At 40.3% G+C, this 18,221-nt stretch overlaps 1 protein-coding gene across 3 annotated transcripts in view; it reads right to left on the bottom strand.

Annotated features, from left to right (window-relative positions):
• Positions 1 to 249: 249 nt before the first annotated feature.
• Positions 250 to 18,221, bottom strand: part of LOC125408673 (ATP-binding cassette sub-family G member 3-like) — a 57,839-nt gene continuing 39,867 nt past the window's right edge. For 2 of the 3 annotated variants that reach the window (XM_087908773.1, XM_087908774.1), the window contains 5 exons: positions 14,920 to 15,044; positions 12,536 to 12,690; positions 3,969 to 4,058; positions 3,097 to 3,182; positions 250 to 1,154 (listed from right to left, as the gene is read on the bottom strand). In XM_087908773.1, coding sequence (XP_087764899.1) covers positions 1,010 to 1,154; positions 3,097 to 3,182; positions 3,969 to 4,058; positions 12,536 to 12,690; positions 14,920 to 15,044 — 601 coding nt within the window. In that variant the 3' untranslated portion in view covers positions 250 to 1,009. The remainder of the gene's footprint in view (positions 1,155 to 3,096; positions 3,183 to 3,968; positions 4,059 to 12,535; positions 12,691 to 14,919; positions 15,045 to 18,221) is intronic. The other variant, XM_087908775.1, reaches the window with a different exon arrangement.

Genomic DNA, 18,221 nt, shown 5'->3' with positions numbered 1-18,221 from the left:
ACAGATACTGATGTGCAAGGCAGAGCCCCAACATCTGTGTCTCAGCAATGTTCCTCAGGCGAGCCTCTTGCTTAATCCTATTGATGAGATGAACTAGCAGACAATATTTAATAACATTAATTTAAGCCTAGGTTTCTTTCACTTATAATTTAATGTTTTACATTTGTAAGCCTAAAAAATTAGTCATTGCTGAATTACAGTACAACAGAAAACAAATAGAAAAGAGTTATAATTACTTTACACAAAAGCTCCTTTTTATATTTTTTATTTTTTAAATATTATTTTTTAAAAATGACAAATGCATATATGTATATAATGCATTTCAACCATTCTCACTCATTCCCACCTTCCTGATTCTCCTCCAACCCCTACAGGTGCCTCTCTCTACAAGTCCCTTTGCCATATTCATATCTTTGGGTTTTATCTTGTGACCCACAGAGTTTAACCAGAGTTGTCTGTGTGACCCTGGGCTTTAGACTGTACACAGAACACAGAAACCTAGCTGACTCTCTTGTTGAGTATACATGTGAAATCAATGACTGCCTCTCTCCCATAATCTACCAGTAGCCAGTAGTTCAGCAGAATGGGGTATGGTCCTGTTGAGTCTCTCTCTGACCCTTGTTGTGCTGATGAAGGGCCCAGTCTTGTGCAGGGAGCTGCAGATGTTGTGAGATGACCATGGTTGCAAGGGCTGTGTCATGCCCACAATAGAGCATTTCCAGCCGTTTTTCTCATCTTCTGACTCCTGTACTCTTTCCACCCCCCCTTCTACACTATCTAAGCTTTAGAGAGTTGGTATAGGTGTCCTGGTGAGGGTTTAAGCACTCAAGAGTCACATACTCTGGTCCCTTGAGCATCCATGAGTCTCTACATTCACCACAGTTCATTACACTGGGAATCTTTCCTGGGTAATGCCGGGTAAAGCATGTGTCCATGAGTATAAAGGCAAATATTTAGAAGACAGTTTGGTATCACAGTTCTTTAAACAATTCTTACCAGACCTAAGAATTTATACTTTCTTATGTGGCAATAACCCCACATAGGTAATTGATAAGAGGATAATCGTTATAAAAGCTAAGGCCATGTGATTCTCCCAGAAGCCCCACGATGAGAGGTCGATGCCCTGGATTATCAGGAATTCTTCTCCAGTGCATCTGTAATTCAACACACACAAAAAATAACGTCAAAGCTTAATCAGTACATTCACTGCTCCTTCCTTTTAAACACTCTGTTTCGGTACTTCATTTAAAACTTCATCTTTATGTTTAATTGGTAGTAATACTGATGCATTTAAATTTTTATTATATATTATATCAATTTAAACTACTTGAATCAGGTACCTTGGTTAATTTCAAAAACCAACCAAAGAGGCAAAGCTGTCACATCTATTTAAAAGCGTCAAGGAAATAGGCTTAGTAAACTTGGTCGAGTTTAAAGACTCACTCTAAGATCCAACTTTGTAGCCTTGAAGGTGTCATTCATTTCTAAATCTACATTGCTGCTCTCTCTTCAAAGGGCAAAGGCATGGATGAAGTACTTGTTTCTACCAAAGCAGAAAACCACAGCTTCCTAAGGACACACAGACACTCTAAGAGATCAAAGCACTGTGCAATTCTGCTGGCTCAGCACACGGTCATGCAAAAGAACGGATCATCAAATCCTAGACCAAGGACCAGAGGAGACTAAGGGTTTTTTACAGAAGTCAGTCCATTGCTGTCAGCTCCTGGACTAGGACTACATTGACAACAACAGATGCTCCGCTATGGAACATCCCCAGGAGCCCATGGCTACAGACAGAGCTTGGGTAGATATTCAAACATAGCAGAATGCAGGGTCCCAGACACAGAAAAGCAGCTACTGCTAAAAGTTCAGGATACACTACGATTACTGCCTCCGTGTCTCCACTCCTGTGTGTCTCTATCCTGTGTGTCTCCACCCCTGTGAGTCTCCATCCTGTGTGTCTCCATCTCTGTGTGTCTCTATCTCTGTGTGTCTCCATCTCTGTGTGTCTCCATCCCTGTGTGTCTCCATCTCTGTGTCTCTCCATCCCTGTGTGTCTCCATCTCTGTGTGTCTCTATTCTCTTGTATTTCTTAGGATTTAACAGTTCCCAAATCCACAGAAAGGGCAGTTTTTTTCTTCCTCTTCTGAGGACAATCCTTTTGTGAATATGAGGTCTGTGGATGGCTTTCTTTGGTTTCATTTTACCCATTCTATCCTTTCTGACATGAAACCAATAAGGAATTTATATTAAAAGGATGCCAGAGCATACCAGGAGAGAGGAGATGTGGAAAATAAGATATCCCCCATACTTGTATTTTTATCATTATTTCAAGCTTAAATTTGGCTTACTAATATTCCTTATTATTTTAACATCCATGAGAGATTTAATGTATCAGCATATTACTCTGTCATTTACATATCAAAATCAAAACAAAAAGGGCAATCTTAGAAACTGAAGATACTGTAACTTTAAAATAATATACTTTACTTTTATTTAAAAAAATCTATGTTTGTAATTTAGTCACATTACACAAAAAAGAAATATCCTCCTCAACATGCTGAAATTTGTGTGTGTTTTTATTTACAGGGCATATCCTCTGCTAGGACATTTTACACACACACACACACACACACACACACACACACACACACACAACCTTTTGTTTTCTTGAAGTTCTCTAGAGTGTGAGGCAAAGGAAAGACCCTGAATGCTGCCAGGCAAAGAGTTCAGTCCTTTTGGCCACTGCGGCACTGACATCCTTGGGCTCTGCTCACAGGTGCCATAGTCTACACATGTGAAACTGTATGCCCTTGTAAACTATCAGAGCAGCCCATGTCAAACTCAAATATTCTGAAACATGGAACCCAAATCCACAATCAAGACAGCAAAACCATTTTTAAAAAGCCTCGAAGAACCCTTTCTGCACATTATCTACACCATGGAGCAGCAGGATGGAAACAGCCGCCTGTGCATTGGTTACAATGACTCACTCTAGGGAACAGGCAGAAGACAGAGTTAATCCTGAAAGGATGGGTTCCCCTTTAAGGTCTGGAGCATTCTATGTCCCCATTGTGACACTAAACTCAAGCTTACATCACATAGTTGTGACATCTACTGACTTCTGCTGTGTTATTTTTTAGACAGAAGTTTTGTCCCAAGAATTCGTTGTACATCAAAGCCTATAAAACAAAGACGGACACAGAAAAATAGTTTAGTATTTCCATAAGTTTCCACAGAATCAACCATCTATAAATTCAAGTTCAATCTTGACTGCAATTTGCAAAAATATTTTTAAATAAATAACCCCACCAAGTTCAGTCTGCCCAATAAAGCAGTCTCCTCCTCCACACTTGGGAGACTTAGGATTGAAATGATGAAGTTTCCCAACTACTAAGAGGTAGACTCTCCTAGATCACCTCAGGCACCTCTTCCTCTGCCTAGACCATAACCCAGTAAACACTGTAGTTAAAATAATACTATTGCTTTATAGAAACAATATATTCTTGCTTATTTTCATCAAAACCAGTTGTGATTATGGGAGGAAGAAATTCTACTAAGACACACTTTACTGGAGAGAAAACTTGGCAAAACCAGTAAAACTCTGGGTATCACATTGCTTCTTTCTTTTATTTTCCTGATATAGACTATATATCTTAATCCCTGATCCTTTCCTTATTTTCTTATTGGGCAGAATCACAATTGTTTGCTTTTTATCGTATCCTCTACCTTTCCCCTTTGCTCTGAGGTTTTTCTCACCATTTGTTTCCCTCAAATAAAATGTGACTATGAAAAATCCCAGATGACTCACTTAAAACCAATAGGATAGTTCCCATCTTCTGCCCCTAGAAGGAAAATCCTTGGCAATGACTGACTAAAGATTACAGCTGGGGAAAGGACTTGGTTGGGAATCATTTCAGTTGCTACAGTTGGAGAACCCAAATACAATGACAGACAGGACAACTTACTGTAAACCCATAATGCGGAATGCTCAAGTACTGAATCCATGAGAGCCCAGGTATGAAGCTTCCAGAATATAGTGACTGACCTGAGAAAACCTGTGAAGAACAAATCTGTGAGTTAGAACCAGTCCAGTGACTAAGAATTCCAGACAAGGTCCTCCCTCTTCAAGACCCCTTCATCCTTCTGACTGTTTCTTCTTACATCAGCTCTTCAAAAAGTTCTTCAGAAAACTCTAAACAGTTAACTCTTCATGTTACAAAGACAGAGTTCTTTGTGGTTGGTCAAAGAATGCCCCCCTGCTCTCTGGATGTCAAGCCCTACAATATTATGTTATCTTTAAAATGGCACACAACCTATAAACATTCTTTATACTTTAAATACACTTACTGTACATATTTAAAATCCTCTTAAGATTCCTCATAATGTCTAATTTGTGTAGTTTATACAGCATAATTCAGGGGATGGCAATATTCATAGCAGAAGAGCCATTTGTTTCCTGTATTTTCAGTATGTGGTGGATTTAATCTTTTACACTATGACAGGCCAATTGTAGTGACTGCTCTAGTAAAACTGCTACCTCCTAGGGACTCAAGCTAGAAGAGCTCTGTCTTGGCTCATTTTATGTCACTCAAGCTAGATTCACTGGAGAATAGCGGACCTCAATTAAGAAAATGTCTCTAGGGAGCACAGTCCTACCTCAACTTCATTCAAGCCCATGGGAGGTCTATCCCTTTCTGAATGGAAATTGAAGAGGAGGGGATGAGGAAGGGGTAAATAAGACTCAGGTGGAGAAGTAACAGGAGGATAGGAGGGAAGGAAAACATTGGTTGGTATGTAAAATAAATAAAAAATGTTAATTAAATAAAATGAAATTAAAAAAGGACATGTCACTATAAGATCATCCGTAGGTATGTCGTTTTAGAAGATAGCAGACTGAGTGAGGAATTAGAACAAGCCAGTAAGCAGCACCCCTCCATGGACTCTGCATCAACTCCTGCCTCCAGGATACTGCAGTTTGAGTTCCTATTCTTATTTCCTTCCGTGATGAACAGTAATATTGAAGTGTAAGCCAAAATAACAATTTCCTCCCCATTTGCCTTTTGGTCATGGTGTTTCATCTCAGCAATAGAAACCTAACGTGGATAAGCACTGATCATCATATACCCACGTCTACTTCCAAGGATCAGTAAGTCTGTTACGTATAAGAGTTTTTGACTCGCTAGTCATGACTTTAGGAGTTTGGATTCAATTAAAATAACCACCTTAAAACAACTGCAAGCCTAGAACTGATAATCCACACCATGTGGTAAAGAGCAGCAGAAACAGTGCTCAATCCCCCATTTAAAAACACAAACCACAGAATCACACAGAGATGGCAGAAAGCACTGATGGGGATAAACAAGGAACAGCTCTGAAGTTCACATAAAATTTATTCTGTCTGCTCTTAAGCACACTAGAATATACAAAACAATTATGGTATGTGCATGCATTCAGACTGCATCTGACCAAATGCCTGTACAGAAAATATATTTGGCTTCATCACTGGTTTTTAAAGTCCCATACAGAAACGTGATACAATAACCAGCTGTATTAGTTCCTTCCCTGTGGCTCTGATGAAGTACCATGACAAGGAGAAAAGTTGGAAACTTTCTAAGTAAAAATTGCTGATATAATGGGGAGGAGTAAGAGATACAATCTCATTCATCAAAAAGTAAAAGAAAAAAAAGAGGGGGCATGGGGATCCTGGAATAAATCTAACCAAATGAAATTTTTGTATAATAAAAATTTCAAGACACTGGAAAAAGGAAATTAAAGATACTAGAAGATAGACAGACAGCCCATCTTTATTGATTGGGAGGATAAAAATTGTAAAAATATACATCAACCAAAGGAAATCAACATGTTCATTGCAATCCTCACTAAAATTCCAGTACAATTCTGAGAAATTGAAAAACAATAATAAATTTCACATGGAAGTAAAAAAGACCCAGGTTAGAAGAACAATTCTGAACAAAAACAATAAAACTGTCACAGGTATCACCACCCATTGGTGAAAGAATCCATCATTTTGTTTCGTGAGGAATAATTCATCTTCTGTTGATAAGAGGCTTTCGGTGGGCCTGTCTACCCATCTGGGAATAAAAGCAAGAGACTTCTGAAAACTTTACCACCCTAAGTGCCCCTCTCTCATAAAGAGGACAACATGTTGTTTTTTCTGTTAGGACCATGGTCCCTTTAAAAGGGAAAGGATACTTGAGCCTGGGGATGTGCTGGGGGATGTCCTTCTGTACACTGTGAATGCTGCACTCATTGTTAATAATAGAGTTGATTGGCATGTAGGCACGCAGGAAGTGTGGGTGGGACAATTAAACTAAGGAGAGAAGAGAGTTGTGGGATCAGGCAGATGCCAGCCATCCAACAAGGAAGTAAATCATGTAAAAAATGAGGTAACAGGCCACCAACCACATGGCTACACATTGATAAGAATTATGGGTTCATTTAAGTGTAAGAACTAGCCAGTAATAAACCTGAGCTACTTGCCAAGCATTTATAGTTATTACAAAACTCTGAGTTATTATTTGGGAATTAGTGAGTGGAAGAGAACCATCTCGAAAAAAGCAACTAAAAAAGAAAGAAAAGAAAAGAAAAAAACTAAAAAATGAACAAAGGAAAGAACAAAAAGAAAAAAAGTAATTGATCTTGCCAGGAGCAAATGTGTCTCACTGTCAAGTCTAAGTTCTTACAACATTTTAAATGCTATATTATGTAGGTCTTTTAAAGGTTTGATGATTACCTATCTGAAATATATCTTTGTATACCTAGCTTTGGAGCCTGTCCTGGAATTCATTCTATAGACCAGACTGACTTCAAATTCATAGAGATCTGCCTGCCTCTGCCTCCTGAGAACACCGATTACATATAAAAGGATGATGGACATCAAAAATCCTTATGGATTTTCTTTTGATGTGTCAAGACAATTATTTGGGCAAGAAACTGCTCTTGCCTGAACTGCTTGACAGCATGTTGTATAAACTGGACATGGAAGGATCTACAGAAAAGTGACTGCTAAACTTTTCCTAAGACAGACTCCTCATGCTGAGCAATTACATCGGTCACTGTTGTAGAATCTGTTTGAAGATGAATTACATTTATTTATGCTGTGGAACATTTGTTTAATGAAGCAAGGATGTGTTGCATTTTTTGTATTTGTTTATCTCTGTCAAGTTGTGATACTTTGCCTTTCTAAAATACCTGGTTGGTCTAATAAAGAGCTAAACAGCCAATAACTTGTCAGAAAAGGATAGGAGGGGATGGCAGGCAGAGAGAATAACTGGAAGGAGAAATCTGAGAGCATGGATGAATAAGAAAAGGAGAAGAAGAGGATGCTAACGGCCAGCTACGCAGTCCCATACCAGCCATGCAGGAAGAACGAAAGTAAGAACTACAGAAGAAAGAAAAGGGAAAGGCCCAGAGGCAAAAGGTAGAGTAGATAATTTAAAGAAATGATGGGTAGAGAAAAATCGAGTTAAGGCTGGGCATTTATAAGTAATAATAAGATCCAGTGTAATTATTTAGACCATGGGTACAAGCCCAGACTACTATATCCAGCAAAGCTTTCAATAACCAAAGATGGAGAAAACAAGATATTCCATAACATAACCAGATTTAAGCAATACCTATTCACAAATCCAGACTTATAGAGAGTACTAGAAGGAAACTTCCAGCCCAAGGAAATTAATTGCACCCATGGAAACACAGGCAACAGATAACTTCACACCTCACACCAGCAAACCCTAAAGAAGGGAAACACAAACACTACCACTGGAAAATAAGAGGAAATAATAATCACTGGTCATTAATATCTTTTAATATAAATGGATTCAATTCACCTATAAATAGACACAGGTTAACAGGGTAAACACAAATGCAGGATTGATCCTTATGCTGCATACAAAAAATACACCTAAACCTCAAAGACAGATATTACCCCAGAGTAAAGGGTTGGGAAAAAAATTTTCAATCAAATGGGCCTATGAAATAAGTGGGTGTAGCTATCCTAATATCTAACAAAATAGACTTCAAACTAAAATAAATCAAAAGATATGGAGAAAGACATTTCATACTCATCACAGGAAAAATTTATCAAGATGAAGTCTCAATTTTGAACATCCAGGACCCAAATACAAGAACATAGACATATGTAAAAGAAACACTACTAAAGTTTAAATCTTATGTCAAACCCCACACACTGATAGTAGGAGGCTTCAACACCCAACTCTCAGCAATGGACGGGTATGCTAGACAGAAACTTAACAGAAATAAGAGGACTAACAGCTGTCAGGACTCATTAGTAGAGACCTATAGGACATTTCATCCAAACACAAAAGAATATATCTTCTTCCTATCACCTCATGGAACATTCTCTAAAACTACCAAATACTCAGTAACAAAACAAGCCTCAGCAGATACAAAACAATTGAAATGACCCCATGTATCTTATTGGATCTCTGTGGCTTAAAGTTAGAACTAATAAACAACACTAATTGCAGAAAGTCTATAGACTCATGGAAATTGAACAATGCTCAACTGAATTACCCTTGAGTCAAGGAAGAAATAAAGAAAAAATTAAAAACTTCCTAGACTCAACAAAAATGAATGCACAACATACCCAGCCTATGGGATACTATGAAAGCAGTGCTAAGTAAAAGTTGATAGCACTAAGTGCCTATATAAAGAAAACAGGGAAATTTCATTATAGTGACTTAACAGCTGAAAGGTTTCAAAACAAAAATAAGCAGACTTACCCAGGAGAAATAGACAATAAGAAATAGTCAAATTGATGGCGGAAGTCAATAAAATATAAACAAAGAAAACAATTCAAAGAATCAATGAAATGAAGAGTTCATCCTTTGAGAAAATCATCATGACAGACAGATCTTTATCCACACTAACCAAAAGGCAGAGAATATCAAATTAATAAAATCAAGAAAAAAAGAGAGACATAAAAACAGACTTTGTGGAATTCCAAAGAATCATTAGGTCATACTTCAAAACTTGTATTCCACAAAACTGAAAAATACAAAATAAATGGGCAATTTTCTGGCTAGGTGCCACATACCAAAATTAAATAAAGACCAGATAAACAATAGAAGTAGATATATAACCCCTAAGGAAATAGAAGCAGTCATCAAAAGTTTCCCCACCAAAAAATTTAGGGCCAAGTTGTTTCAGCACAGAATTCTACCAAAACTTCAATGAAGAGCTAATACCTATATTCCTCAAGTTGTTTCACATAATAGAAACATAAGTAATATTGCCAAACTTTTTTTATAAGACAACAGTTACCCTGATACCAAAACCACACAAAGACTCATCTAAGAAAGAGAATTAAAGATCAAACTCATTCATGAACATTGATGCAAAAATACTCAACAAAATACTAACCAACCGAATCCAAGAACACATCAAAAAAAAATCATCCACCATGATCATGGTGGCTTCATCCTAGAGATGCAGGGATGGTTCAACATATGAAAATCTGTCAATGTAATCCACCATATAAATAAACAAAAAGAAAAAACAAATGGTCATCTCTCTAAATGCTGAAAAAGCCTTTGACAAAATCCAACACCCCTTTATGATAAATGTTTTGCAGAGATCATTAATACAAAGAACATGCCTAAATGCAATATACAGCAAACCGATAGCCAACATCAAATTAAATGGAGAGAAACTCAAAGTAATTCCACTAAAATCAGGAACAAGACAAGGTTGTCAACTATCTCTATATCTATTCAATATAATACTCAAAGTTCTCGCTAAAGCAATAGGACAACAAAAGGAGATCAAGGGGATACAAATAGGAAAAGAAAAAATCAAACATTCTCTACTTGTAGATGATATAATAGTATATATAATTGTCTCCAAAATTCTACTGCAGAAGTCCTGAAGCTGATAAATACCTTCAGTAATGTGTCAGGACACAAGATCAAATAAATAATCAATAGTTTTTCTATATGCAAATGATAAAAGAGCTGAGAAAGAAATTAGAGAAATATCACCATTCACATTAACCACAAAAAACAATAAATCTTGGGGTAACATTAACAAAACCAGTGAAAGATCTGCATGACAAGAACTTTAAGTCCTTCAAGGAAGAGATTGAAGAAGACATCAGAAAATGGCAAAATCTCCCATGCTCTTAGATAAATAGGGTCAACATAATAAAAGTGGCAATCCTATCAAAAGGAATTTACAGACTCAGTACAATCCCCATCAAAACCCCAACATAATTCTTCACAGATCTCGAAAGAACAATATTCAACTTCATATGGAAAAACAAAATCCCAGGATAGCCAAACAATCCTGTACAATAGAGGAATTTCTGGAGGTATCACAATCCCTGACTTCAAGGTCTAATATAGATCTATAGTAATGAAAACAACCTGGAATTGGCATAAAAACAGAGAGTGGGACCAATGGAATAGAATTGAAGACCATGATATTAATCCTCACCCTTTGATCACCTGCTATTTGACAAAGAAGCTAACATTATTCAATGAAAAAAAAGAGTATTTTCAACAAATGGTGCTGGCATAACTGGATGTCAACACATAGAAGAATGCAAATAGATTCATATCTATTTCCATGCACAAAACTCAGTTCCAAATGGGTCAAAGACCTCAACATAGATCCACCACACTGAACCTTACTGAAGAGAAAGTGGGAAATAGACTTGAATCCACGAGCAGAGGAGACCACTTTCTAAATGAAGCCCCAGTAGCACCGTCACTGAAAGCAACAATTAATAAATGAGACATCCTAAATCCGAGAAGCTTCTGTAAGGCAAATGACACAGTCACCAAAACAAAATGGCAGCCTACAAGGTGGGAAAAGGTCTTCACTCACCCCACATCAGATAGAGGACTGATCTCCAAAATATATATATATAAAAACACAAGAAACTAGACATATAAATACCAAACAATCCAATACAAAAATGGGGTATAGATCTAAATAGAAAATTCTCAATAGAAAAATTGCAAATGGCCAAAAGACACTTAAGAAATTGCTCAGTATCCTTAGCCATCAGGGAAATACAAATCAAAATGACTCTGAGATATTATCTTACACCAGTCAGAATGACTGACATCAAAAACACTGATGATAGCTTATGCTGGAGAGGATGAGAAGTGGAAGACTCCTATATTGCTGGTGAGAGTACAAACTTGTACAGTCACTTTAGAAATCATTACAACTGTTTCAAAGAAAATCGGGAATTACTCTACCTCAAGACCCTTCAATGCCACTCTTGGGCACATACCCAAAGACATTTGCTCAACCTTACTCATATCAGTATTATTTGTAATAGCCAGAACCTGGAAACAACCTAACTGTCTCTCAACTGGAGAATGGATGAAGAAGATGTGACATATTTACACAATGGAGTACTACTCAGCAGTTAAAAAAAATGACATCCTGAACTTTGCATGCAAATGAATGGAACTATTAAAAAAATCCTGAGTAAGGTAACTGAGACCTCAAAAGACAAACACAGTATGTACTCACTCACAAGTGGATATTATATATAAAGTAAAGGATATCCAGCATATAGTTCAAAATCCCAAGAGAAGCTAAGTACCAGGGAGAATCCTAAGAGTGACATATGTGGATCCCCCTGGGAAGGGGAAATAGACAAGACCTCAGAAAATTGGGCAGGGGAGAAGAGAGCGCAGAGTGGGATGGGAGAAGGAAGGAGGAGGATAAATTAGGGAATGGGATGGTTGAGTTGAAAGAAGGACAGAGCGGGAGAGCCAGGAAAGAGATATCTTTATTGAGGGAGTCATCATGGGCTTAGTATCATGTGGTACTAGGGAAATTCCCAGGAATCCATGACCCCAGCTAAGACTCCAAGCAATAGTGGAGAAGGTACCTGAACTGACCTTCCCCTGTAATCAGAGTGATTACTACCTCATTGTTATTCTAGAACCTTCATCCAGCAACTGATGGAAGCAGATACAGAGATCCATAGCTAAGCACTGGACTGAGCTTCTGAAGACCAGTTGAAGAGAGGGAGGAGCAATAATATGAGCAAAGGAGTCAAGACCATGACAGAGATACCCACAGAAACAGCTGACCTGAGCTAGTGGGAGTTCACTGACTCTGGACTGATAGTGGGGAACCTGCATAGGTCCAAATGAGGCCCTCTGAATGTGGATGACAGCTGTGTGGCTTGAAAAAAATCTGTGGAGCCACTGGAGGTAGGACCAGCGTTTATCTCTAGTGCTTGACCTGGCTTAGTGGAGCCCATTCTTTTTGGAGGGATACCTTGTACTGCCTAAATATAGGGAGAATGGTCTTGGTCCTACCTCAAAGTGATGTGTCAGACTTTGTGGACTCCGCATTGGAACCTTTACCCTCTCTGAGGAGTGGATGGGGGAAGATGGGAGAAGATGGGGGAAGCAAGAGAACAGAAAAAGTGTGGACTGGGATAGGGAAGTAAAATGAAAAAGATCATTTTTAAAAAAGTAAATTAAAAATTTTATGAAAGAAAAACACAATTCACACTCACCAGCATGAACACAAAGTAGATGGTCACAAATAGAGTTGGTAGAGCCACTGCATTCTCCCCTGCTTTGAAACACAGTGGCAGTGAGCTGGCCGAGTAAGCCAAGTTCATGACGGTAAATATCATAGTGAAAAAACCCTTCACATCCGTGTTTACTCCTTAGAAAGAAAAAAGTAGGGTCAGTTAATCACCTAAGTCAGAGATTGCACATATTTCAAACAATGCTTTAATAAGCAATGAGACTGACAACAGTTTCTCGGCCACCCACTTCTCTGCATCTCTAACTGTGTCCTGATCATGTGGATGCTGGGAACAAAATTTTGGGACTTTGCATGAGCAGCATGTGCTCTTAACCAATGAGCCTCTCTGCAACTCCATCATATGGCTTTATTTTTACACCTGACACAAAGTATATATTAGCTGTTCTCCTCTCTACACAATTATGAGCAATTTACAGGATCCTGACAAGGAGAGCTACAGGCAATAAAACTGGCCAAAATTGTATCACATCCTCTTACTGGGGAATCAGCAATGCAACACGTTCATGTTCACATTCCCCTGTGTTTATTATAGCACACTAGTAATGAAACTGGGATCAGGGCTAGGGTCATATGGAAAGAGAGAACCTCACTAAGAAAATGTTTCCTTTAGATTGGCCTGTAGGCAAGCCTGTGGGGACATTTTCTTGATGAAAAATTTAATTGTGAGGTCTTAGACAACTGTGGATGATGCCATCCCTGGGCAGATGGTCCTGGGTTCTATAAAAAGGCAGGCTGGGGAAGCCATTAGGAGCCTGTAAGCAGCATCCTCCACAGACTCTGCTTCACTCCCTGCCCCCAGGTTCCTGCCCTGAGTTGCCGCCCTGACTTCCCTTTTTAAAGGACATTGAACTGTAAGATGAAACAAACCCTTTCCTCCACAAGTTGATTCTGGTCATGGTGTTTGTCACAGTGATAGAAACCTATCCAAGGCAAGGGTTAAACAACCGTGCAGTGATTTTAATATTGAGAGGATGGGAGGGTGCCTTCAACTTTAGTTTTCCTAGAAAATCACCATATAACTGCTTTGGAGGAAGGCAATGTGTTCCAAAACTGATTTGTAATCTTTATGGTGCTAATGTTATAAGACATACATAGTCCTGTGTTTTATTATAGTGACAAGGACACAGTTAGAGTCTGGAGGAGCCAAGTTCAATGCCTAATTGTTTTCAAAGTGAATATTATGATTATCAATGTGGGTATGGTACACATGTGTGTATGGGTATGCATGTGCCATGATGTGCATATGCCATGGTATGCATGTGGAGTTCAAGGACAATTTTCTGGAGTGATTCTCTTTTCCATTGTGATTCTGAGGATCAAATTCAGGTTGTCTGGCTTACAGAACAAGTAATTTGTCCATGGCCTAAATGTCTGGCTCTGAATGGTACATCTGTTACAAAACAAAGTCTAAGCTTTATCAGTGCTTCTCTCTCTCCCTCTCTCTCTTTCTCTCTCTCTCTCTCTCTCTCTCTCTCTCTCTCTCTCTCTCTCTCTGTGTGTGTGTGTGTGTGTGTGTGTGTGTGTGTGTGTGAAATGTATGTCAACTCTCAGCACTTAGTCTAGGATAAAGTTTAAACATAATACACAAATGAATCGGTACACATATTCCAAATAACATTTATATTATTTAATTTCAAAAAACCTCAAATTCAGTATCCTCTTTATTTGTAAGATTATGTAGCATAATACACTGTGTGCATTTAAGTTCTTTTACACACAGACACACACACACACACATATATATATATGAGATATTATCCTCATTTCTATATTTTATATGCATATACAGAGACATATACAGAAACACAGAGAAAATATTCAGCTGGACTAAGAAGATGGCCTACTGATTGAAAGCATGGGCTATTATTGCAGAGGCCCTAGATTCTGTTTCCAGCATCTACACAGTGGCTCCCATTCTGTAACTACAGTTCCAGGGGATCTGATGTCCTCTTCTGGCCTCCCAGGCACTGCACTACATCCACTTAGGGCACACACAGGACAGATACACAGACAGACACACACACAATCAGGCAAATACACAAATAAAGAAAAATAAATATTTTATAATATGCATGGATAGATATCCAAAATTGATCTTGCTCCATTAGCACTGTCTCAAATGTGCACGCTATTTCCACAGTCATTATAGTGCACAGAATCTCTAGTGAAAGCACAGCTTCATAAACATCTTTTTAGACTTTTCTCCCCCTGAACTCCTGTGTCACTGGCACACAGTGGAGACGTGCTTCTCTACCTACACTTCTCTACTTTAGACTTTCTACAGCTGTACAAACCAAAACACACTCCCCCAAGAGTAAAGATGCATTTTCTTGTTTTGCAACTTACCTACTATGCTGAATACTATAACAGTAAATATAATACTTGGCAATAACCTCCTGGGCACCAGCTCACCCAGCAATTTCCCAAGGAAATACGATGACACTCTGTAGTATCCACTGGTGTGCTCATGTCTACAGAGACAAAGATCACATTATACGTCCTTAGATTAGTCCAGAAGGCACAGAGGAGATGCTGGCTACACTGACTTCTGCTACCACAGGCAGCCTAACAGGACACTGTCCTCCATATTCCATGCTGACTCCCATACATGTCCCCATCTTAGGGACCAGTCACTCTAGGTCAACAGCCTTATGACATTGTCACTATTATTCTCCCCACCAGAGAACTCTCCCCTCTTTTGTCCACTCTGGGCACACAACAGCCCCTTCAGGAAAACAGAACAATGTGCCCACTCTCTCCAGAGTTTCTGCCCCTCTGAAGCTGGCTCCCTGAGGAGCAGCTCATTCGTACCTCACCTCAGACCATGGTCATGGAGACTTCTCTCCTTCCAGTTCTTATGAGGAAGGTGACACTGTCACTCTGAGGTCACAGTGCAGCTTCAGGATACTACATCCTTCTCTTCTGCTACCCTCGTGTTAGGACAGTTGTATTCCTTTGATAATCTCTCTTTACAACACGAATCGCTACCAGATGCCAAACGTAACCCTTCCCCTTTCTGGTTCTTCCAAATCCCCAAGCTTTTACCCTTCAGGTGTCTTTAGCATATTTCTGATTGTTTTGAGACATGCTAACCATGCAGACCTGCATTAAATTCTATATGTACCCAACAATGAGCAACTTCCTATCTCTACCCAGCCCCAAATGCTGGGATTACAGACATACAGCCATGCTCGGGGTTTTATGGTACAGTGACTCTAACACAGGATTCCATGCACACAAAGTCAGCGCTCTACCAACTGAGCAAGGCTCTCATCTCCTCTCTGATGACTCCTCTCCATGGCATGCACTTGAGATTACATCTATCTTGGCCATCTTTGAGAGCAGGGAATCCTAAGCACAGACCACCAGGAAAAGGTTCTTCCATGCTTGAAAACACGGGACACAAACAGCTCTTTCCTATGCAGCTCCTGTCTGGCTCTCTCCAGCCCTGCACCGTGAGGAGGACCCTGCTTCTCGTGCAGCTGTGTCTCTCCATCTTCAGTGTGCAGCTGTGTCTCTCCATCTTCAGTGTGCAGCTGTGTCTCTCCATCTCCAATGTGCAGCTGTGTCTCTCCAGCTTCAGTGTGCAGCTGTGTCTCTCCATCTCCAATGTGCAGCTGTGTCTCTCCATCTTCAGTGTGCAGCTGTGTCTCTCCAGCTTCACTGTGCAGCTGTGTCTCTCCATCTCCAATGTGCAGCTGTGTCTCTCCATCTCCAATGTGCAGCTGTGTCTCTCCAGCTTCACTGTGCAGCTGTGTCTCTCCATCTTCACTGTGCAGCTGTGTCTCTCCAGCTTCACTGTGCAGCTGTGTCTCTCCATCTTCACTGTGCAGCTGTGTCTCTCCATCTCCAATGTGCAGCTGTGTCTCTCCAGCTTCACTGTGCAGCTGTGTCTCTCCATCTCCAATGTGCAGCTGTGTCTCTCCAGCTTCAATGTGCAGCTGTGTCTCTCCATCTCCAATGTGCAGCTGTGTCTCTCCATCTCCAATGTGCAGCTGTGTCTCTCCATCTCCAATGTGCAGCTGTGTCTCTCCATCTTCAGTGTGCAGCTGTGTCTCTCCATCTCCAATGTGCAGCTGTGTCTCTCCATCTCCAATGTGCAGCTGTGTCTCTCCATCTTCAATGTGCAGCTGTGTCTCTCCAGCTTCACTGTGCAGCTGTGTCTCTCCATCTCCAATGTGCAGCTGTGTCTCTCCAGCTTCACTGTGCAGCTGTGTCTCTCCATCTTCACTGTGCAGCTGTGTCTCTCCATCTCCAATGTGCAGCTGTGTCTCTCCAGCTTCACTGTGCAGCTGTGTCTCTCCATCTCCAATGTGCAGTTGTGTCTCTCCAGCTTCAATGTGCAGCTGTGTCTCTCCATCTCCAATGTGCAGCTGTGTCTCTCCATCTCCAATGTGCAGCTGTGTCTCTCCATCTCCAATGTGCAGCTGTGTCTCTCCATCTCCAATGTGCAGCTGTGTCTCTCCATCTCCAATGTGCAGCTGTGTCTCTCCATCTTCAATGTGCAGCTGTGTCTCTCCAGCTTCACTGTGCAGCTGTGTCTCTCCATCTCCAATGTGCAGCTGTGTCTCTCCAGCTTCACTGTGCAGCTGTGTCTCTCCATCTTCACTGTGCAGCTGTGTCTCTCCATCTCCAATGTGCAGCTGTGTCTCTCCAGCTTCACTGTGCAGCTGTGTCTCTCCATCTCCAATGTGCAGCTGTGTCTCTCCAGCTTCAATGTGCAGCTGTGTCTCTCCATCTCCAATGTGCAGCTGTGTCTCTCCATCTCCAATGTGCAGCTGTGTCTCTCCATCTCCAATGTGCAGCTGTGTCTCTCCATCTTCAATGTGCAGCTGTGTCTCTCCAGCTTCACTGTGCAGCTGTGTCTCTCCATCTCCAATGTGCAGCTGTGTCTCTCCAGCTTCACTGTGCAGCTGTGTCTCTCCAGCTTCACTGTGCAGCTGTGTCTCTCCATCTTCAATGTGCAGCTGTGTCTCTCCATCTTCAGTGTGCAGCTGTGTCTCTCCATCTTCAATGTGCAGCTGTGTCTCTCCATCTCCAATGTGCAGCTGTGTCTCTCCATCTTCAATGTGCAGCTGTGTCTCTCCAGCTTCACTGTGCAGCTGTGTCTCTCCAGCTTCACTGTGCAGCTGTGTCTCTCCATCTTCAATGTGCAGCTGTGTCTCTCCAGCTTCACTGTGCAGCTGTGTCTCTCCATCTTCAATGTGCAGCTGTGTCTCTCCAGCTTCACTGTGCAGCTGTGTCTCTCCATCTTCAATGTGCAGCTGTGTCTCTCCAGCTTCACTGTGCAGCTGTGTCTCTCCATCTCCAATGTGCTGCTGAGCCCACTACACCTAAGCTCTATGCAACCCTTGACATCCTTCTTCGGGGGCATCATGAATTTCCTGTGATTTTCATCAGTTCCTTAGTACTGTGCTGTCTGAAGCAATGAGATCTAGTGGTCTCACCTCAATTTTGAAATTTTTCTGAGTATCAGAACCCTCTGCTCTTGATTTTCCACCCATTTTTCAGTTAATATTATTAATCTCTTTACACACTTCAAAAATCATGATACCACATGATAAACACAAAATTTCATAATTTATTTTCAACTAAATAAGAAAAGGGGAAATTACTGGTAATTCATGAGATAACATTCTAGGCCCAAC

The sequence above is a fragment of the Myodes glareolus genome, chromosome 8 (assembly GCF_982192425.1).
Source record: "Myodes glareolus chromosome 8, mMyoGla1.1, whole genome shotgun sequence".
NCBI lineage: Eukaryota > Metazoa > Chordata > Mammalia > Rodentia > Cricetidae > Myodes > Myodes glareolus.
Note: the sequence above shows the minus strand (reverse complement) of the source record. Positions and strands in the feature narration are given on the sequence as shown.